The sequence below is a fragment of the Lates calcarifer genome, linkage group LG21, assembly GCF_001640805.2.
Source record: "Lates calcarifer isolate ASB-BC8 linkage group LG21, TLL_Latcal_v3, whole genome shotgun sequence".
Taxonomy (NCBI): domain Eukaryota; kingdom Metazoa; phylum Chordata; class Actinopteri; family Centropomidae; genus Lates; species Lates calcarifer.
The window spans coordinates 20,369,856-20,393,002 of record NC_066853.1 but is presented as its reverse complement, the minus strand read 5'-3'; the positions used below and the strand labels follow the sequence as shown (position 1 = coordinate 20,393,002).

Below are 23,147 nucleotides of genomic sequence, written 5' to 3'. Positions count from 1 at the left end.
TAATGGATGGATTGTTGGATGGATGGAAATTAATCAATAGTGAGAATAATCATTACATACACCCACATTCAATCTTTTTTGACCCCTATGAGGTTCTTGTTTATGCCTAAAAAAGTGGATTCCTGAAAGTCTGTGTACAGTCATTGCAGGGTGAAATAAAAGGAAATGCAGACTAAGGCAGAATGGGGAATTGCTGCATATGCTCCCAGTGAAATTATACGTGTCTCACTCTGTTTGTGTGTCTACGAGCGTCCTTTATTTCCCAGGGTTTCCTGCTAGCATTCAAGCTACATTAATTTTCCCCACTCCGTCATCTGGGGTTTTCTATTTTAGTCAGAGGAAATTATGTCCAATGTACTCCAGCCGGGTTCTAACTCTCATTTGCGTTTTGCCTTCTCCTTAAATTATACAATACACAAACCTCTTTCTTTTTATTGCCTCTGTGGGGGCAGGGAGGAGATCTGATCTAAACTTTAACTCTTCATCATGCATGAACACCTCTCATTGAATTAATTACAACGTTTGAAGGTAGGCCCTTAAAGATAAGTAGCTGGGGAAACTCAAGGGAAATTTTTACCTAATTTCTATTACAGGAAAAAAAAAAAAAAAAAAAAAAAAACCAAGCTGTTCTGCCTCAGAAGTCCAAGGTGGATTACTAGCCTGTTACACTTCACCCTTCCCTCTTTCGTAGGTGAAATCCCCCCCTTGTTCTATCTGTGTCCCGAGTGAACCATCCTACAGGGCTGCTGTTTGTCCTTGGCCACCTTCTCCTTGAGAAAGTGCTGTATCAGACAGGCTGCTAACAGGGCCGTCACACAGCTTGAGTACCGGCGGCGGCAGCAACAGCAGCAGCAGCAGCAGCAGCAGCACAGGCCTCTCTCTGGGGGTATACAGTTACACTGCACTGCTTCTATCTTTTACCGTTCTGACATTTTCATTTCCCCCTCATTCTCCTGGGGAAAAAAAGGATAAACTTAAAAAAAAAAAAAAGAAACAGGATGGAGTCCTTGGTTCTAGTCTGGATGATACCAATTCCACTACAGGCACAGGGGGTAAAGACAGGAGAGATACGAAGGAAGCTCAGTGAGCAGGAGGACGGACAGAGAGAGGAGCAGGAACTAACATGCACTGTTTTCCCTGGCAGCGGATGGAGTATTTGAGCAGCGCTGCTCAGCAAAACAGAGCACTATAGCAGCAAGGCAGACTGCCAGTCATCCAGCAAGCTTATCAAGGCAAGAGCACCACCTCCTCCCCCATTCTCCTTCAGCTATAAAACTGTGGCACTCAGTGTTTATACCTGGGTATGCAGATAAGTTAAGAGAAGAACCTGATCCCGCAGGACTTCTTGTGGCTCTCAACTCACCACAAAATAACAAAGGACACAGACGCTGTAGCTGCGACTGTCCTCAGCCACGTCCTAAAGCACGCCGACAGTGATGCCAAAACACAAAACATCAAAAATTGGGTTTCCAGAGTGATGCACACACATCCAGAGATGAGAGTGGAGACATATGATGCACAAAGACACAAATATATAAACAAAGACAGACCGACCCGCCCACACACACTCCTGCTCACACACAGAACAAGACAAAGGAACAAATCAACAAAGCAAAGACACATCAATTATAACTGAAGTTTGGAAAACTGGGTCTGATTTGAATGCTCTTGTTCGACAAGAGAGACAAAATTCAGTTGAAGATGGGTTCAAACACAGAAGGGAAAAAAAACAACCCTTGAGTAATTTATGCTGTTAAATTTTCTGGTGCAGTTGAGCATACAAACAGTGGGAAACAATGCCTGGTAACAGTTAACTGGCTCTTTGATTCTTGCTGCCTGCCTCCATTTTATTCCACTTTAGGCAGGCAAAAAAAGCAGACAAATCAGTGCACAGGCCTCGCCCAAGTCTGTGCATGACTCACTGATCTTACGAAATTGGGAGCTGCACACCTGACTAACATGAGGAGGGGACACCAGGCAAAGTCTTCCTTACTTACAGACAGACAGGGATGGAGGAAGTGACAGACAAGGCCATAGGCAGAGGTACAAGTGCACTATAACTCATAGATAGCACACCAGATATTTTATTCATGGGAAGAAAAATCCAAGCAGCAAGAGTGACTCACAGAGCTACAGGGACGGACACACCTACATTGACTGCCTTCTCATTCTCATACAGAAAATACATTAAAAAATAAAGTCTGAAATGGCAAGGTTCCTTTCAAAGGGATTAAAGGGGATGTTTTTGTCTACTGAGTTTGCTGGAGTGTACAGTCACTCTCACCGCTATCACAGGAAGAGAGCTACTCAGAGCACAATACAACGAGCCGTTTGCACTTCAGGCTATGCATTCCTAAGCATTCTGGCATATAAACTGACAAAAAGAATTCTCATGCAGCCGTGCCGAGCTGGGCTATTGTGGCAAACGTACAGATACAGGTGTAGCAGCGTTCACCTCGGCTGCACATCTGTGGGGGGGGGGGGGGGGGGGCTGCCACGGCTGTGCAGATTGGCCTACGTATGGGGTGTGGGGGGAGGGTGGGGGCCTGGTGCAACTTAAGCGATGTGCAGTCATGAGTGTGTCGATTTGAACCCACTCACTCCGCGCCAAGTCCCTGCCACAAAGGATCTCTCGCTGAGAAAAAACTGACTAAATATGTGATGAACTGAGCTGTAAGAGGATTCGGGTGCACAAACACACACACACACACACACACACACACACAACACACAACTCTGAGGCATACACAGATACACAAACATGCATTTCCAGTTGCAAAAAAAAAAAAAAAAAGAAAGGAGGTAACTCCGCTCACTTGGGATAATTAGAACGCACGCAGAGCCTGGGAGACAAAGCCTGGCATCGTGAGAACAAGTCTCGCCTGATGAGGCCTCTCTATTTAAATCCCTGGGATGAGCTGAGAGTGTGTCTGTCGATGGAATCGCTCCAGGAGACATGCACGGGCTTGGAGGAAGAAACAGCCAAGGCAGGGAAAGGGAAGACGGAGACACAGACAGAGACTGAAAACTGTAGATGAACTAAGTGGCAGGACGGCATCTTTGAGGAAATGAAAGGACAGAGAATAAGGGCTTCGATTCAATCAGACATCCCTTTCTACTGTTAGTCACAGAGCACAGATCAGACCTCTGTGTTGATACTACACACAGGTGACTCACTATGTTCTGTGCCACTTTGAAGTCAGTTTGCCTCTGCAGGGTGTGGAAATGAGGGTTTGACTGAGTGAGTGGGCGAGTGGGGGAGTGAACTGAGCGAGCGTATGAGTGTGTGTATGAGCAGAGAGAGAAGGGTAGGGCTCTGGGATTAGTACCTTTCCCTTTGCAGATCTATAAGCACCCAGTGTTTCTTGTCACTAAGAGGATTCACAGGGATACAGGGCTGTCCCAACAATTGAAAGCAAGGTTTTAGGCGCTAATCTACGAATTCAAGGGCGGGTGACGCCGATTCTCAGCTGATGGAGCACATGCTGCTGCCTTCATCTTGATTGACACGGCAGAACGTGGAGGTCAAAGGGGCAATCTTTGCAGCTTAGAGGAGAGAGAAGAAACAGGTTACAGAAAGGCTTTAACTGTGCACCACCACCCACAACGACATATTGAGAGATCATTATCAAGTGCAAGTGCTTCTTATTGTTGTATCGGGTGGTGTTTTTTTTTTTTGTCAGGCATGTTCTGCCAGCAGTCTGCCTTTACCTTCGTCTCTGCTTGGTATCTTGATCACCTCTGTAAGGTAACGACACCCCGGGCAGCACCGGCTATTCAGGGACACACAAAAGGCCCTCATAGGGAATCATTCAGCCCTGCTAATGGACGACTCCATAGCACCCGCCCCGACAATCACAGCCAACTGGGGGCATTCATTCACAAGCAATTGTTCATTATCAGCCCATATCCTGAGCAAATACACACATGGACGCACACAGGAGCACACTTTAGTATCAGACCTTGACTACAAGCACATACACAGCCAAGCACGTACACAGACTTTGGATGATAAGAGGAAAAATGCTGCTGCAAGAGGACTGCAACCAAAGAGCAATAAGCACAGCATCACAGTCTTTTTTTTTGGGGGGGGGGGGGATTTATGTTGAACAGAATTTTTTCTTACTCTTTCTCCTCCTCCAGCATTACTGCACTTCTGTGGATTGGATCTGATTGTCCATTCCTCTAGGGTCACTCTGACTACTACGCGTTTGCAAGCAGACCCTATAAAACCAAAGTCGCTCCAACGTTATGAGTGAACACTGTGATGTTCAAGCAGGTCTCTTCCACACAAGCTCAATCTTGCCTTAAATCTAGACTCCAAGAATTCAGACACGCGTTGATACACTTGACGCCGCAGGCCGACTGGAAGGAGAACACCAACTTGTTTTTTTTAATTTTATTACAGGCACAAAATTCTGATGTTATGTTGCGTAACATTTCTACACTGTATGTCATGGCTGTGATAATCTCTGCCTGCTTAAATCAGCAGAGAATAAAATGTACCGAATGCATTAACTGTTCCAGATATTCAGTATTCCATTAATCCAATGGGAGCCATATCAGCAAATGCCTCAGTGTGATGCAATTCTCTGGGTAAGCCTGCTATGTGGTTCGAGCCTGCGCCCTATTTCTAAATTGGCTTCAGTAAAGATACAGCTGCTCAACCGGGAAGCGAGCAAAATAAAACCTGCTCGCTGTTTTTTTTTTGGAAGACAAAAAAAGTGGGTGTGAAGTTAAGATACAGAGAGTAGAGTTAGAAATCACCGGGGCAAAACCTCTTTTGAAGCCACTGCAGACTGTAAAGCCTACGACATGGAGATGCTCATATGAGGGGGAGGGGGGGGCACAGCTGAAAAAACAAAAGCTCACAATCTGGCAGTCTCACAGGTATCTGACAAAACAAAACCGTGTACACAGCTGAAGTGGCCGGCTAAACGCAAACCCTTAACTAGGAGGAACAGCGGAACAAGAGGGCCGCTCTGGTCCGATGACACCTCGACAATCACAGTATAAGCAAACAGATGGGGAACAATGGAAGGCGACAAGTTGGATGAGAGGAAACAAACCATCCCTGACGTCTCTGAGGAGAGCTCTCTCCGGCTCGTAAATTCAAGCTCAAGGTCCAGGGGAGTGAGTGAGTGCAGTCGGCATGTCAGCACAGCAATATCTACCTCGGCTGTGTGTCCACAAGCTCATCAGCGGGGCCCTCGCTCTGCACACACCAGCAGCTCCACTGACAAACAGCAACAGTCAACAGCAGGCGGTTGGTTTTTTTTGGGGCGTCCAGGCCATGGTGCCGTTCAAACAATGAGAATTACACCAGAAATGGCAACAGAGCTTTGGTTTCATTACTATCCTAGCTGAGCTTTGATGTTTAACTTTGTGAATCTGACTGTGAATCTATAAGCCTTTACTTTACGTTAAGCTGCTGCGGTTTTTGTTCTGTCATCATAAAAATCTCTCTGGGGTGTTGGTTTGTTCTCTTCTTTCTCCGACTCTACGGTGTTCATGTTTGTGTTTTACCCACAGGTGTTTATTCGGGTTTATTATTACTTCAGTGCTAAGTGTCTTAACAGAGCGCTTTTGGAGGCAAAGGAGGCGGGTACAAAAAAAAAAAAAGAATATGAATATCCATTTTCTATGCATATCATGTTTTGCTGTAAATGAAAATGCCATTTCTACCAAAAAGAAAAAAGCCTTGTCCTTCAGGAGAGCCATGTATTAAACCACAGGGATCCTCACATGCGCCTTACAATCAAGGCTCACAGCAGTCACCATACATTTCTCAATTTAATCTGGGTGACTGATCAGGAAAATTCATTGATTTCATCCATTAATCATCTCAGGAGAGTCTGTACAATATCGATCAGCAAGTCTGTGCGGTTGGGAAAGCTGACTGAGGAGGCAATCATTGCAGAGGGGACAGGTCTTTGTAGAGAGAGTGCAGCAGCATAGATTTTGTTGGGGGACATAATAACCATTATTTCCCCACCACACAATGCCAGCCAATACTGCCTCAAAATGGCCGAGTTTTTTTTCTTTTCTTTTTTTTTAGAGTGTGTGTGTGTGTGTGTGTGTTGCAAATACAGGACAGAAAATAACATTCCCTGATAATCACAGCACGGCACAGAGCAGTGCCAGGAGGAGATGTCTTGTTAAAGTGTTTTGTCATGGTTGCTTCAGCAGTGAGCAGGAGTACTTGTGTTTACCCTCTGAGGCGGTGGGGGTGGTGGTGATGGTGGTGGTGGGGCTGTTTGCTGTGAAAATGGGTGCATTGTCATCAGATGACAGACAGACACAGACACACACACACACACACACATCTGACACTGCAGGCATCAGTGTCTGAGGACAATAACCTGGTGATCTGGCAGGAAAATGGGACAGCAGGCAGGTAAGGACTGTGTGCACGTGTGTGAGTGGGTGTGTTTGTACAGGAGCACATACATTTGTCCTATTTGGATCTACTCTAAATCCACTCGTGTGCAGTGTTTTAGTGGTTCTAATTGTACTACAGACTTCAAACCTGTCAACATAAGACACTATGGAGAGAGCAGTGGCCTGTTTGCTTCAGGTGTGCTACTAGAGAGAACCATCCTGGTGGCACAAGACAAGCTGGAATTTGAATATAAAGGTGCACGACTTCCACCTCTGTGGTTGTGTACACACACACACACACACACACGTGTCACAGCCATTACATACAGCATACTGTTTGTGATCCATTGCAGAGCTCCTGTGTGTCCCCAAAGGCCTGACAAAGCGCCAGTTGTCTTTCATTTGATCTCTGCAGCAAACCTCGCAATAACCTCTTACAGACCCACACCGTTCAACTCACACCAACAAACTGCAATCAGGGCTCGAAATGACGCGGAAAAATGATCTGAAAGCAAACTCATCAATATTTAACTAGGTCTGATATTCTATCAGCCTCCATGAACACATTTAAAACATTTAAACTGTGTAAGAAGGAATCACAAGTTTTGGACAAATCTCTACATTTTTCAGCGAAAAGATCAATTCCAGTACTTGTGTGTGAATCTCGTGTGGGAGAAGTGATCAAAGTGATACATATATTTCAGATAGAGATAAAATAGTGTATTCGTTAGGAGATCAGAAGCGCTTAGCCATAAATACCTCATGTGAGAGGAGGACAAATATAGGCCGAAAAGAATAGCTTTTTCATGAGCAAATCAGGCTGGGTTTTTTTATTCTAATCAGACTACCCTGGCACGTAATTTAAAAAAAAAAATCTGAGAAGATTTCACATTACATACCTCGATGTAGCCGGCCAACGCTGGAACCACAATGCCCAAAATCAGGACAGATATCGCTGGGACTGTACCCATCTTCCAGGATCTCCGGTTGCGCTACTGTAAATAACTTGTATCCTGTGCTCTATATGTTTAAGGTGTCGTCCGGGAGAATAAAGAGCAAACCAAGTCCTTGGAATAATCTGATAATCTATCCCCGGAGAGTGGGACGAGTCCTGCTCCGCTTGTTTTGTTACCCGAGCTCGACAGAAAATGTTGGAGTGGGGACTGAGGGTCGGTCTCCACTGGAAATGTGGACTGTGTCTGTGGCGCGGCGGCTCTGCCTCTGCTGCCTCCTCCCTCCTTCCCTCCCTCCCTCGTGGTTCATCTGATCCCCACAGAGCGGCCCACTGCGCCACCAGGCGGCCAAAATAAAAAAAATACACTGGGATCACTCACTGACACATGGTGGAAGCAGCACATAACAAAATTTAAATTTGAGGCACTTATTAGTATTTCCATTGATTATACACTACATTTCATTAGTCAATACCGTGCCCCCCTCCCAGAATCAAAATCAGCTTTACTGCCCGAGTGTTTGTGTATACAGGGAATCAGTTTCTGGTGGCTCTCAGTGTACTTACAAACAGTACTTTTAACAATGTCCTGCAAGTTACACATGGGCATACAGGAAAGAAACCAGGGTAACAAAGCTGAGGAGAGATGAATAAACTTAAAGAGACTATTATGTACAGTCCAGTAGGGAAAGGGGAAATAAAGCAACAACAATGTCTATAATCAGTAGGAAACAGGCGGTGTGAGGTGGTGGAGAGTGCAAGGAGCGCTGACATAAATATTAAGTGTCTAGTGTTACTTTATATACATACAGTAGGTGATCATGTACAGTATGTGCATTTACCTATGTGTATATACAGCCAGCTTTTATTTATATCTAACAAGTGATGGATGATGAATACATTTTCTTGCACAATATATTGAAAACTACTATAAATATAACTTGTGGGACAGTGTTTTAATACTGCAGGGTTATTGCACAGGAATTGTTTCTGATATTACATGATGTCACGTGGGCAGAAACTGGTCTTGTGTTTAGTTGTGTTGACGTACAGTGTTCTGTGACACTACCAGAGGGCAGGAGGTGGAGCAGGTTGTATCCAGGGTGTGAGGGGTCTCCAGCGATGTTTCCTGCCCGCTTCCTGATTCTGGAGGTGGTGCAGGATGTTCATCCTCTGCTGGGTATTTTTGATGACTCAGCTGGCTGCACTCAGTCATGTTAAATGTGCTGAATTACATTTACTTAAAAGCTCTAGCACCTAGACACTTTGCGGGTCAAGATTTGACATTAAGACATGAACGGTTTATACAATGTAATAGTATGAAATAACATTCTAATACACAGCCGCATTTATGTAATTAATACTTTTGATATTTGGGTGGATTACGCTGACAACACTTCTGTACCTTTACTTAACACAGCACTTGACAGGATGTCATTATGCATACAATCACATACTGATGTTAATGCTGTCATACTTTTAGTTAGGTACAATGGTGGAAGAAGTAAATCTTTTTCAATACAAAAAGGTGAACAAATACAAAATTAAAAATACAAATTACAAGTAATAGTTCTCAATTCAAAATGTGTAAAATTTAAAAAGTTAAAGTTCTAGCCATGTGGGAAAAGTGCTCAAGACATTGCAATATAATTGTATATTTTGTAGTTGGTACGCTGTGTAGTTTTGTGTGTAGTTTTTTAAAAAACTTTTTAATATACCTACTGTTTGATCTCTGCTGCTTATAGGGAATCATATTTTAGAGGCTGATCTGTTTTGTATGTAAAATATTAATCAGCAGAGGAAAATTTTACTCAAATAAATGTGCTGAAGTAGAAAATAGTTTCCTCTGAAATGTATCAGAGCTGAAGTATAAAGTATATCAAAATTATACTCGAGTACAGTAGCACTGCTGGTTAGGGGCTTGTTTTGTCATTGAGCACTTTCACACTGTGGTATTGTTGTCTTACTGTAGATACTTGTACTTGAGTATGGTACTTAATGCTTTTACTCCACAACATGTCAGCGGGGAAATATTATACTTTTTACTTCTCTATATATTTGACAGCTGTATTTACCAGTTACTTTGCAGTAAGATATTACAAACAAAACATACAATCAGCTTACAAAATATGTTTCATTGTTATGGATTAAACCATATTTTGATTATTAATAAACTATTCTGGTTGATTGACTGAGCAAACCATAGACTGTCTAAAAAAGAGGAGAAAACAAGCAAAGACTGAGCAAATGATCCAACTTGAGGACATTTTTTCTTTGTTTTGCTTGACAAAGATTTAATTTGCTTGATTCAGTTGGTTGTATTAATAGGGTGCTTCCACACACACGTTCACACGCAACACCATTAGGCTTTCATGATTTGATTATGTTGTCCCCACCTCCTTTTTTTTCCCTTCCTAGATTGTCATTAGTATTTCTCTCTGATGGCTTATTGGAAAAAAGCATCATGTAAATTTTATCTTTGCTTCAGGCAGGACATTCAGAGTGGTTATTAATTTTTGAAACATCAGCCGTCAGACGTGTCGGAACGAGTTGAATTTGCACATGTTCAATCTAATCTTGGGATGTGTCAATTTGATCCCCAGATACCTCTGGAAAAACGCCTCTGGAAAAAAACTGAGCAGAGAATTAATTGTCCTCTTTAATTCCCCAGGTAACAGGAGTCCTGGGAGAATAGGTCAAACTCTATTTTAAGTGTTACTCCGCCTTTTTTGGCTGTATCCAGCAGACTGGAATTTATTTACTTATTTAATATGATGGTATCCACTACCACTTAAATCTCAACAGAGCCTGGAGTGTCTGTAAATTGAACTTAAACAAACATATTGAGATTAGTGCGGTATGCAAGAACAATGGTATCCACAGTATCCTATTCACTGTAATTGTATTTTACATAGACTTACCTAGTCATATAGTTAAGAACAATCTGATCTCAAAGAATTTTTCTAGGATTTGTACATACATTTTTCTTATGAAAACTCAAAAGTAAAATTTATGTAGAAAGTTTCCTCTAAATTTTCATAAATATAAATCCTGTCAGAGGTATGGGTATGGGTATGGTTTTCTAGAAACAATTTACCCATTAATTTAGTTATTATCAACTAACCAAAGACAGAGCAGGCTTTTAAAAACACACCATATCCATCCAATTTTTTCTTGCCTTGACGTTTGGGGAGTTTAGCTGCCATTGCCACATTCTTATCTATTGGAAATATTTTATTTTGAATGTCCTAACCGGAAGTATTTCCATGCTATCGTATTATTGTATTACCGTACTATTCTCAATGAAGAATATGGAGTCGTAGTCTAACTGTGACTGTTATAGATAAATTCAAATGGTCAACAACTTCGCAGTTCATGGACTGCTTCAGAATGTGAATGTACTAACTTGGAGTGTTATTATGAAATCATTGCATTGACGCTACCTTGACGAATTTAAGTGTTACAGTTATTGATTAGAAATACTGAACAGGATCCTCACCAATTTGTAAACTAGTTTTAATTTCATTGACATGCCTCTTATTTTGTTGTTTGTTAGTTAATTGTTTATTTTATTTTCCCCCTGTAGAGTCACGAGTGTTTACTGCCCTCTAATGGCCACACTGAGAAACTGTAACATTACATTCGTCAGTCGGTATCAGCGCAGCCATGGCAGCATAATAAGATTTCCGGTATTCACTTTCAAAATACAGTGACTAAACTAAAGCAATCAGAAAAATAACAGAAATGGTAATAAAATACTATTGTAAAATACATTTTAGGTCATCTGCAAACTTCAAACTGCAACACCAACCAACCCTCTCTTGACATGGTCCCACACAGAGTCTCTCATAGTAGGCATGGCAGGATCACCCTGAGGGACCCCCACGCACAAATTTGTTGTTGGACCCATAAAGACACATCAGTTTCAATATGTGCTCACACACCCAGAAACGACCTGGTGGGCTTACTCTAAAGCTGAAATTGTTGGCCGATCAATAGATGACTTTTGACTGTTTATCTAATAACTGCTATTTGTGTCCCAACAGTTCTCCTATGAGGGAATAAAACTACCTTATCCAAGAGTTTTGTGAACAATTTGGAAGAACATATTTTCAACAAATGAGCCCAATATAACCTAAAACAAATGTGTGCCAAATTAAATCATGCAGACAAAAACAGAGTGGAGTAAACCTGGGGGATTTAGGGCCTCTGTGGGTCTGGAGGCCCTAGACAGCTGCCCACTTTACTCAGTCTTAACTACAGGCCTGTTTATTGAAATGTACACAGGGAACAGCTGATACCCACATGATTATTTTGGCCTTTAAAAAAAGGATATGATTCAGCATTAAAACCCCGATATTATTACCTGTGTGGCCACTGTATTTTGAAAGGAAAGACTGGAAGTACTAGTATACTATCATGTCAGCATTGACGCTACTTACTAAATTTAATGTTGCTGTTCCTCTCTGTAGCGGTCATAGAGAGAATAAACGCTGGTGCTTCAGATAACACTTCTGTCAACCATCATTACCACTTACTATTTAAAAGAAAACTATCTAGGTCTTTAAAAATATGTAGAAAATGTTATATATGTGTAGAAATATGTGTAAGTGACGTTAGGAAAAAAAAGGTAGAGGGATGAAACAGAACAGGTCTAATTCAATTGGACGATATTAGTGTTTGATTTTTCTGATTGGCTATAACCGCAGCGACTAAAACTAAGTTATATGCACGATTATTAAATACGTTTGCGGGAAGACCATGAACTGTTCAAATATACTATTATAAAATACCAACGAGTACACAGATTGTTTCGTTAGGATACTTTAAAAATATCCTAAATTGCTTTTGCTCTCAGCAAATAACCACCAATCAGAGGCAACGCTCCTGTGTGTTGCCAGGCAGATTATGTTAATATATGCAATGCGGCCATCTCTGCAGCTACCATTCTGAGGTAAGAACAACTTATGCGTTTTCAACAAAATGTAAGAAAACCAGGGTTAGCTTCACGACCAGTTCTGTAGCCCGAATACTCGCTAGTCTTTCTGTTAATATAAATCAAATATTCGGGTTGTTTTGGCACATTTGTACCGGTATAAGATATATTTTTTTCGTTGGGTCTCTTCGAATGTGGTTGTTGTTGTTAGTCCCACCCAAAATGGAGCCCGTTCTTCCTTGTTCACAGTAGACTGGAAGGGCTGGGCTCAACTAGAAACGGGGGACGGGTGGGTCTATTCAAGTAATTCGGGCTATTACCGCTTTCAAATCACTTCTGTCAAAAATCGCAGACTGTGGTCCACGTCTTGAGGCCCGACAAGTTATGTCTGCCTGCCTGGTCGGCGTTACATTGGGACTATATAGCTGTAGTGCTAATGTTGCGGTGCAGTAAATGCCCGGGTTTCTACAGCACTGGTTTTTGTGGTATGGTCCGGTTGGGACTGAGAACCTGCGGGGTTAAAGTAGGGGGGAATTGAATTTATTATTGATTATACCAACTAGGTTTCTGAATGAGTTCACGGAACCCTGACTTTTCACCGAGGCTTTTGTGCCGACATGCGGTTGTATTTAGACACTGTTTTCCGGGCGGCCTCGTGAGCAAACGTTAACCGCGTTTTACCCCGTTCCCCCGCTGAGAGTCCTGTGTGACCGCTCTGTGCACGAAGTGTCATGCTGCTTTATTTTGGCGTGCATACCCTGACAACAAGGGCGAAACACAGTCTGGAGACCCAAAATCTGTCTCAGATGGCACATGGGGTTGAATTCAGTGCCACAGCTCAGAGATGGCTGCTGCACTACCTAACTGTAACAGCTAAACAGCTTTTCAGACAAGTCTAGCATAATGGCTCTGACAAAGCTGTGACTAGTGGAGGCTCCAGTATCCATAAAGATGACTTCAGACCATGTATACATTTCTGCAGAAAATTTCAAAACATCTATGATCTGCTAGCCCAAAACCAGCCATCCATATTTTTACTTAAGTAGCAGCTATTACCTCCATGCATGAGTATTATTTCTATTAACATCACCTAAACCCTCCTGTCTGTGTGCATTACAGGCATCCCTGGCTGTCTCAGGAGAGAAGCAATAGGGAACGTGGTTGGCGACAGTCCTGGCACTGAGCTGTCATGGAGACCAAGCAGGAGCCCTCCGCTGTGTGGAGTCAGACAGCTAACAGTGATTCAAGCAACACCACACAGGTCTGCCATCATGTCTGAACTGCCTCCAAACTCCTACTTTAGAGTCACAGGCAGTAGGATCCAGTACATTTAGATACAGCAGAGGATGATTTAAGCATCTCAAAATTTGTGTGTTGATCACACTTCCCCAGACCAGGAAACCCACTCCTGTCCACTGACTGTAATTGCTGCTACATCCCAAACTCACCATCCACTTTTATAGTTTAAGTTAATAGAACAGAGTTTGATTTTCCGAGTAGTGGTTCCTTATCCTTCAGCAGGATTTAAAGATGACTAAAACTCACCATCATCCCTTCAACACACTCCTATACAGAACAAAAGTTATAGGCACTTTAGATGTTTAGATTCTGCTCCATTATCAGTACTGTTTGGGAGCATCTGATTGTTCCTGAATTCATTCTGCAGCACGACAACAAAACCAAATGTACAGCCAGTCATAAAGAACTATCCTCATCGAGAAGTAGAACAAAGAGTCCTGCAACAGATGGTGTATCCCCCACAGAGCCCTGATGGCATTGTTTTTGAAAGCATCCTCACTTTGCATTCAGTGCTTAAATGTTTTGCACAGTACTGTACATTTGATTACTTTTTAAAATGTTAATGATGGATTAGTGGGGGAGTATAATAATGCTGCAGGTGTTTTAAAGCCTTTCTGTTTGGTGCACCTGTGTTGCAGGTACATTTTGAAGGCAGCACAGTGGCCCAGATAGTGTACAGTGGCGATCAGGCGGACCGGGGACAGCAGCAGGTGGTTTATACAGCAGACGGGAACTCCTATGCCTCTGTAGAGTCTGCAGAGCACACACTGGTCTACATACACCCAGCAGATGGCTCTCAGGTAAGCAGTTATCCATTCATCCATCCATTATCTATACTGCTTATCCATTAAGGGTCATCGGGGGGCTGGAGCCTATGTAAGCACTTATTTAGAGCTGAAATATTTAAGCTGAAATTTTATGCATCTAGATGACATTTGTAACAAAAGCACCATGCATTAATGGACAGGTGGGGTTAAAAGTTTTGTTCAATGTCGCTTTGGCACAAGACATAATATGGTGTTGAAACTAGGACCCTGCTTTTTATGAAAGTCATTCTTGACTGCCTGTTTGACAGTTTCTTAAGATCAGTCCCTGTGAGATTTGCTCACAGCACTGTCTTTGTTTCAGACTGTTTTTGCTGATCAGCCACAAGTGGCTTACATTCAACAGGATGGTACAACTCAGCAGGTAGGTTTATCAGGCACTGTCATATCGCTAGCTCACTGTGTGACGCTGTGTATTTTTGTTACAGTGCCATTAACAACTGAATTTCATTTGTAGGTCACAGTTTTGCTGCCCAGTGGACAGAACATGAATGCTGCCAATCTGCACGTTCTCAGTAATGTAGCAGAGGCTCCACAAGCTATCCTGGAGCCAGTTTCCCAGGTAAGAGCACATTGTTTGTGTGAAGCTATTTATTTCCAAACAAGTAGATAACACTCATGTACAGCAAACATAAGCACAAATTGTTTCATCATATATTTACACCATGATGGACCCTCGTTTTCCAGTGGACACATTCTTTTTTCTGCAGTTTATATATTTGTTGAGTAGATATAATGGTATATGATGTACAATATTCAAAAATAATCTGGAAATATCACAGAAATATCAGTCCCTCAAAAAAGATTAAATGAATTTTTCATGACTTAACAACCACAAAATGAGTTTTTACATGTTCAGAAGATTATAAATAAATTGTATTTAGTTGTGTAAAACCATCTAAGAATACATTTATAAGCTAAATCTCAAGATGAGAATTTGTTTTCCACATGACGATAAACAGAACAGCTGAGGGAGTATTAACTTTGTGTAATGATCAAACAAACACAGGAGCAGCTGTCCAATTCGCTCACGTCCATGGCGGACATCGCAGACCCTCCCACCAGCCCCCTCGGGGCCACAGACTCTACAGACGATTCTGACGAAGATGAAGATGACGACTCTGAGATGGATGACTGGGAGCCTCGTCAGCCTCAGTCATTCAACCCTCACAGCCTCTGTGAGTGACGTCCTCCACGTTCATTGACACGGTCGTCTGGTCTGACTCAGTCAGGACTCTCTGTCACTTTTGCAGAGCAGACAGGAGACGATGTCAGGCAGAGAGTGTTTTTCATATCCCTGAAATCACAGACATTATGCACTGTGGCTGTGGCATACAACAATAGCATGAAGTAGGGCATAAATAATGACCACAGAGTGAGATTAAGAATTGTGTGGCACTTTCTCAGCAATGATTTATGATGAAAAGTTGCACAGGTGTAGTGTTTGTTGCAGAGCTGTTATATTAGATTGTGTAGGTATAATAATAATCTGCTTACCTTTTCTGTTTTCTGGTCATAAGAAAAGTAAATCTCCATAGTGGGTCAACAGTTAAACCGCATTATCTTTTTATATGTATTATAGTGATTCTGATGTACTGATTTCTCCTTCTGTGGCCTCTCAGGGTGCGAGGAGTGCAATAATGCCAATCCCTCAATCTGTCTGAAGCATGGTCCTCTGCACCCCATCCCCAACCGGCCAGTGATGTCCAAAGCCAGGGCCAGTCTGCCTCTGGTCCTCTACATCGACCGCTTCCTGGGCGGGGTGTTCTCCAAGAGACGCATCCCAAAACGCACTCAGTTTGGTCCTGTGGAGGGACCCCTGGTTCCTCAGAGCGAACTACAAGACCACTACATTCATCTCAAAGTAAATCAGTGCTCTGCATGACTCATTTAATTGCTTTCAGCTCTTTTTGGTATTTTAGCATTTAGCTGCATGGCGTAAAATGTTCATGTTGAAATTACACCCACCTGCCATTTTTGGTATTAAGATGATTTACCTGAAACCTCATTGTCTTTGGACACTTTGTTAATTATGAAATCGTGATATTAGCTAGGGATACTTCTTGGCCACAGGAAGTGACAACCTGAACCTGACTCACCTCTCATTGTTTTGCTTGGAATAAACAGCCAGAGGCAAAGAGAGCTTTGTAATTATAGTGTCCTAGCAATGAAAAAATATAACCTGTTTTTTTGCTTGTTGCCTTAGCTGTGTCTGCTGGATGCAGAGAAAGATGGAGAGAAGTCCAATGACATGTGGTTGGACCTCTCTGACGAGGACAACTGTAACTGGATGATGTTTGTGAGGCCTGCTCAAAACCACCTGGAGCAGAACCTGGTGGCCTATCAGTACGGCTCAGAGATATTTTATACTACCATCAAGAACATCCAGCCTAAACAAGAGCTCAAGGTCAGTCCTGTGTAATGCAGTTTATGTGTTGTGCTGCATGTAGAGCCTGTTTATTTGCCCTGCAACTAGCTGGTGAAGTTCAGTTAAGTTCAGTTGAAAGTCAGACATCTTGGAATTAAGTAGAGTGAATCAGTCCTAATAAGTAAAGGATATCTAAATATGTTTTTTTTAGTTTGTGTTTTTAATCAGAGTTCTGTCTGCAGGTGTGGTACGCAGCATCATATGCAGAGTTTGTAAATCAAAAGATCCACGATGTTACAGAAGAAGAGAGAAAAGGTGAGTCTCTTCACATAGTGCCCACACCATGCTGTTGATGATGACATGTGTCCCATTACAAACTATTATAAGCAGTAGTAGTTCTCCCTGGTCCTCACTTTCTGTTGTTTTCTCAGTGCTGCGGGAGCAAGAGAAGAACTGGCCTTGTTATGAGTGTAACCGTCGCTTTGTGAGCTCTGAACAACTGCAGCAACATCTCAACATGCATGACGACAAGTTAAACTCTGTTTCTCGGTAAAGCCTTTTTCCTTGCCTCATTTCATATTTTGGCTTTCATTTCTACCACACTATGAACTTTTCACTGTGTCTTTCGCTGTCTCAGATCCAGAGGCCGGGGTCGAGGAAGAGGCAGGAAGAGATTTGGATCTGGAAGAAGACCAGGGCGACCCCCTAAATTTATACGTTTAGATCCACCAGTAGATGGTGGAGGAGACAAGACAACAGTAAGAGACACATCTAATAACTGATTGGCTTTTATTGACCAAAAGAGTAATTAAGTTAATTGATAGATTGATTAAATAATTGTTGGTTGCAGCCATAGGGCGTACAATATTCCATTTTCCATAAAACAAAAAATGTTAAATTAATTTATACAGTTATCTTATTAAAAAAATCAAGTGGAAAAATGTTCATTAGGGTTGTCAAAAAAGATATAAACAAATAAAAAGAGCAACAAAGATTTAAAGTGTGTCACTGACAGGTTACCTAAAAGCAAATCTGCAGTTAGTTTCGAAATGATCCAATAAAAAACTTGAGCCTTTAACAGCATTCTTTTTTAATTACACATTTCCAATCACCTCCTAAATCAGGAGATGCTGGAACTGACGGAGAAGCAGTCCCTGGATGAGCGAGTGGAGGGAGCTCAGAATGGACTGAAGGTGGTGGAGATGGAGCCAGAGGCGGAGGCTGGGACGGAGTTGGAGGGTCAGCTTATACCTCCTGCAGGGGAACCGGTCCCAGAGTCTGTCACCCCACCCTCCAACACGGACCTGACAGTTCCACTTAAGGAGGACCCGGCACAGAGCAGCCAATCGGAGGCCCACCTCACATCTCAGGACATGCGCCGTGCCAAGAGGATACGGGTAAGACGGGAGACTCTGTGTGCGTTGAAATGCAAAAGTGTTTTAGATGTAGTCTGTTATTTGGTGTCATAGTGGCTATGATTTGCTTTACAACCGTGTGTCTCTCTTCCTCAATGCGTGCTTCCCTCAAAGATGGATGTACAGGTAGGTGGGACCCGGAGGATGGCAGAAAAACGCGAGGTTCAAAGATTCCTTTTGTCATTTTTCCATGGTGTTAATGTTCATGTGACATTTCAGGATATGCCCCCTCCTGCACACTCCATTGCATCTATCAGCCTCTTCCCATGTCTCAGCAGATCAGTGTCAGAGAATAGAGTTTTCTGTTAGTATTTCCCCTCTCTCTGTTTTCTGTTTCAGAATGCAGCACTGCAGCACCTTTTCATCAGGAAGAGTTTCCGTCCTTTTAAATGCACTCACTGTGGCAAGGCCTTCCGGGACAAAGACAAACTGGATCAGCATTTGCGAGTCCACGGCCGGGACGCCTACGCCTTTTCCTGCCACATTTGCAGCAAGAGCTTCATGAGTGACTCGGCCCTGGAGGACCATCTCCTAGTGCACACAGAGAACCGCTCCTACTCTTGTCTCTTATGCCCAGAAACCTTTGAAAGGCTGGACCTGCTCAAAGACCACGTAGGAGTGCATGCTGTGAACGGCTGCTACGCCTGTCCCTCTTGCAAGAAGACCTTTACTGACTTCATCCAGGTTAGTAATGTTTTTCTCCAGTATGGTGATACGTTGATTTTAGAACAGTTAAACGTATTTTGTTAGAGGATGACAGGAAGTCGGAAATGTACTCAGTTTTCTGACAACAAAATGTTCTCTTCTGTAGGTGAAGAAGCATATACGTTGCTTCCATTCAGAGAAGATCTTCCAGTGCCCAGACTGCGAAAAGGCCTTCTGCCGGCCGGACAAGCTGCGTTTGCACATGTTACGCCACTCTGACCGCAAGGACTTCCTGTGCTCCACGTGTGGCAAACAATTCAAGGTAAGGTAGAATAGGGAGAACACTGAGAGATAAGAGTTTGTGGTGTTAGTTTATAGATCCATGAGGTCTTATGTGACAATTCTTCCCCTGTTATTAAGAGGAAAGATAAGCTGCGGGAGCACATGCAGCGCATGCACAATCCTGACAGAGAAGCTAAGAAGGCTGACCGCATCCACCGCTCCAAAACCCTCAAACTGAAGGTGCCCACCACTGACTTTGAGAGCTTCATGTTCAAATGCAGAGTGTGTATGATGGGATTCAGACGCAGAGGAATGCTGGTGAGCAACAACTCAAAGAAAGGTCTTTTTTGTAGATATTGAATTCCAGTGCACTTTTTTAGCTTTATTTTGTCTGGTTACAGGTTAATCATCTGTCCAAGCGTCATCCTGAGATGCGTATTGATGATGTGCCTGAGCTAACGCTGCCAATTATCAAGCCCAACAGGGACTACTTCTGCCAGTATTGTGACAAGGTTTGGACTCATACTTTTTATATGATTTTTAAAAATAAATTGCAAAATGAATTCCACGGTCAGTATGAAAATTCTTGCCTAAGATCAAACATGCAAACGTCTGCTTCACCATAAACTCTGAATCAGAAAAGAGGAGAGCAGCTCTCGGTGTAATACTAATAAGTCTCAGTAATGAGCTGATCTCTGTGCAGGTGTATAAGAGTGCCAGTAAGAGGAAAGCCCACATTTTGAAGAACCACCCGGGGGCAGAGTTGCCTCCCAGCATCCGTAAGTTGCGACCAGCTGCTCCTGGTGAACCGGATCCCATGCTCAGCACGCACACCCAGCTGACTGGCACCATCGCCACTGCACCGGTCTGCTGCCCACACTGCGCTAAACAGTACAGCAGCAAGGTTAGCAATGAAACTGTGTTTTACCCAACTAGAACTCTGTGTAAACATTTATACAGAGATCACTTGTGTTTGCAGTAAATCACCATTCTGTGTTATGTCTTGGAGAGTCTCAGACCTAACTGATAACTTTCTGTGTGTTCTGTGTGTCTCAGACCAAGATGGTTCAGCACATCAGGAAGAAGCATCCAGAGTTTGCCCAGCTTGCCAACACCATCCAGGCTCCTTTGACAACAGCTGTAATCAGTAGTGCCCCTGCAGTCATCAGTGCAGATGGTACCACAGCTGAGGCTGTAGTGGTAAGAGAGAGAGTTACAAATATACATGTTGAGTACAGCTGCTTGGTGGATAGGGGGTCAGATCTTGCCATGAATATTAGGATTACATAAATGATCAATGATAGTACACAGTACAAATAAATGCAAATGTTATATCACACTGCACTCAGTGCAGCAGAATCAAGCAAGAAAGGTGGTGAGAAGAAGTAAAAAGGCCAACCAATATACATCAGATTATATAATGATTTATTTTCTCCACAGACCACAGACCTGCTGACACAGGCCATGACAGAGCTTTCTCAAACACTGACCACGGACTATCGAACAGCGCAGGGAGACTACCAGAGGATTCAGTACATCCCTGTCTCTCAGGCAGGAGGCAGCCTGTCCCAGCCGCAGCACATTCAGCTGCAGGTGGTGCAAGTGGCTCCGGTAAGATTCAGAATCTCATGTAGTACCTAGAAATAATCATAGCGGTTGTTATAGATTGTTGTTGTTGTTATAGACGATGGACAGGAAGTTGACAGTATTTATTACAATGTATTCTGTGATGGATTGAGGTGAATTTGTTTTCTCTGTCTTTCACAGGCTTCCTCCCCACATTCACAGCACCCGACAGTAGATGTGAGTCAGCTGCACGACCCTCACGGCTACAGTCAGCACTCCATCCAGGTGCAACACATCCAGGTCACAGAGCCCTCAGGCACTGGACAAGGAGGCACCCAGGTAAATCCTCATTACTATGACTCTGGGGTTGAGTTGATGAGTCGTTTATGATACGCAAGCAATTTATGACATGTATTAATCGTCATTCTATATCTGAAGAATCTCAAATTCTCACCCATCAGTTATGGAAATCAGAGATTTCTATGTGCATGTTGATGAAACCTTGTGATCCCCAAAATCTTCAGCTTGATAACAGAATATTAATGCAACTATTTTTTCTTCCTCTTTCAGGTGACTGGTCAGCCTCTAAGCCCCACCTCCCAGCAGGCTAGTCAGGAGCTGAGCCCCGCCCAGCTGACCCCCGTCACCCTGGCTCAGAGCCACACCCTGCAGACCAGCAGCACCCAGCAGCAACAGGGGACTGTGCAGCATGCTTACATACCTGGGAACTGGAACTACCGAGGTTATTGTGAGTTCCACAGGTCATACCATATTTTGATGGCGCTATAGTGTTTGATTGCATGTTAGGTTAATATGTTAACTTCTTATTGCCACAGCGTCTGAGATCCAGATGATGACTCTACCTCATACTCAGTATGTGATAGCTGAGGCTAGCACACCTGTATCTGGAGTCAACAGCAACCAGGTGAAAACGGTGAGTGAATGCTGTCTGATACCTGCTAGATGCAAATAACCGGCGTTCTGTGCAGCTCAAGCAGTGTTATTTTTCTCATTCATGTTATTATAGGTAAGGCTCACACTGTCAGTGAAGGTGTCAACACATTCGTACAGAGACTAATTGTTTTTTGTGACATATATATATATAGATAAATGGCACAGAATTTCAGTTGATTCACTTGAATATGCAGTAAAAAGGGGTTGTCACGTTCCTGTTACAACAATCAAATGTTTGGTTGATGAATCCATAAATGAGAAAAAGGTTTGCTTCACACCAAAGCTTTTTCTTTTTTCACTGTTTCAGACTCTGTCAACCAAACAGTATACAGTAACAATTCAATTCTGAACTGAAGATGGTGGCATATGTGGAAATAAAGATGTTGTCATTCCTGTCCTGTAGACACACTACGTTATCTCCGAGGGTCAGACTGAGCTGGAGACAAAACAGACTGTTCCTCAGAGCACAACCCAGGCCCACACTGAACATCTGGAGCAGCAACCAACTAATCAGCAAGCTACCACGCAGTACATCATCACCACAACAACCAATGGCAGTGGCACTAGTGAAGTTCACATCACAAAACCCTGAACTGTACAGTGATGAACTCTCAGACGCTGATCCTGCATGTCGACCTCAGATGCTTGTACGCACATGAATGAACAAATACAGTGTCATATGCAGGTGGAAACAGACTTGGTACATATAGAGATAAAATGATCGTAAATAGATGACCAGCACAGTTTTATGTGTCTGTAAGTGAGTAGAGAGATAAATGCAAAGTTTTGATTGTGAGCAGAATATATAAGAACAAAGACTACACTGAACACTTGTTTTCAATACACAGCTGTGGAAAGTATGGATTTTTTCAGAAACATTTTCAGTGGAACTACTGAGGAACATTACATCAAATATGGGATTCCTGCACAAGTATTGAAATTTAAAGAGATCATTTTAAGGTCTGGAATAAGTGGAACAGTTACAGGTTTGAGTGCCCATTTTACATATTTGTAAAGTTATAGAAATTTCTTGAAGTATAGCATTTGTAAATGGAAGTCTGGAATGAAATACAGAACTGAGAAAGATGGGAAATACGCTATAAAACAATACTGAAAAACAGGTTATGTTTTTGTCCAATGTAAGTACCCCATGCACCCTCTGTTGTGTTGTATGTTTGCATATTGTTGCTGATATCTAATGTAATTTTTCTCCATTAATTTAATCTTTGAATTGTCTCAGACATCTGTTTTATTTACTTTCGTCATAGTCACAACCACAACACCTGTGTTTTTATAGTAACATTTAGAAAAGCAAACATAATAACTTATGCTTTTCCAAAACATGCTGAGTGATACCAAGGGCTTTTTAGGGGTCAGTTATTAACATTAAGCATTGTATTCGGGGTTTCAGACATATTTAAAAAGTAATAATGACACCAGGAAACTATACTTGATGAGCAGCTTAGCAACAGCCTGAAAAACCTGTGATGCAAGGTGTGGTTAGAAATGTCCTCTGTTACGCCTG

At 42.6% G+C, this 23,147-nt stretch overlaps 2 protein-coding genes across 4 annotated transcripts in view; one reads left to right on the top strand and one right to left on the bottom strand.

Moving 5' to 3' along the window:
* aplp2 (amyloid beta (A4) precursor-like protein 2) overlaps positions 1 to 7,590 on the bottom strand; it is a 52,324-nt gene extending 44,734 nt beyond the window's left edge. Inside the window, 1 exon segment of the mRNA XM_051078928.1 lies at positions 7,281 to 7,590. Coding sequence (XP_050934885.1) covers positions 7,281 to 7,352 — 72 coding nt within the window. The 5' untranslated portion in view covers positions 7,353 to 7,590.
* Positions 7,591 to 12,074: 4,484 nt separating this feature from the next.
* Positions 12,075 to 22,858, top strand: prdm10 (PR domain containing 10). Of its 3 annotated transcripts, none has more exons than XM_051065427.1 (23): positions 12,075 to 12,287; positions 13,389 to 13,530; positions 14,207 to 14,368; positions 14,697 to 14,756; positions 14,850 to 14,954; positions 15,402 to 15,570; positions 16,015 to 16,256; positions 16,599 to 16,799; positions 17,003 to 17,075; positions 17,192 to 17,309; positions 17,398 to 17,518; positions 17,885 to 18,157; positions 18,515 to 18,859; positions 18,987 to 19,142; positions 19,241 to 19,420; positions 19,504 to 19,614; positions 19,806 to 20,006; positions 20,159 to 20,302; positions 20,543 to 20,713; positions 20,870 to 21,007; positions 21,239 to 21,410; positions 21,505 to 21,602; positions 22,026 to 22,858. In XM_051065427.1, exons 2-23 carry the CDS (start codon positions 13,459 to 13,461, stop codon positions 22,212 to 22,214), a joined length of 3,501 nt encoding a protein of 1,166 aa, XP_050921384.1. In that variant the 5' UTR covers positions 12,075 to 12,287; positions 13,389 to 13,458; the 3' UTR covers positions 22,215 to 22,858. The 3 variants fall into 3 exon arrangements, with proteins under 3 accessions (XP_050921384.1, XP_018521106.1, XP_050921383.1); XM_018665590.2 differs by having other exon boundaries at positions 12,076 to 12,287; positions 21,239 to 21,416; XM_051065426.1 differs by lacking the exon at positions 12,075 to 12,287 and adding an exon at positions 12,339 to 12,558 and having other exon boundaries at positions 21,239 to 21,416.
* The last annotated feature ends 289 nt before the right edge of the window (positions 22,859 to 23,147 follow it).

Excerpts from the sequence above, each read along its gene's own strand:
- prdm10 (XM_018665590.2), top strand. The coding sequence starts at position 13,459 with ATGGAGACCAAGCAGGAGCCCTCCGCTGTGTGGAGTCAGACAGCTAAC. Across the intron at positions 14,757-14,849 it reads AGGATGGTACAACTCAGCAG|GTCACAGTTTTGCTGCCCAG; the intron begins GTAGGTTTATCA and ends TTTCATTTGTAG. Across the intron at positions 19,421-19,503 it reads TCAGACGCAGAGGAATGCTG|GTTAATCATCTGTCCAAGCG; the intron begins GTGAGCAACAAC and ends GTCTGGTTACAG.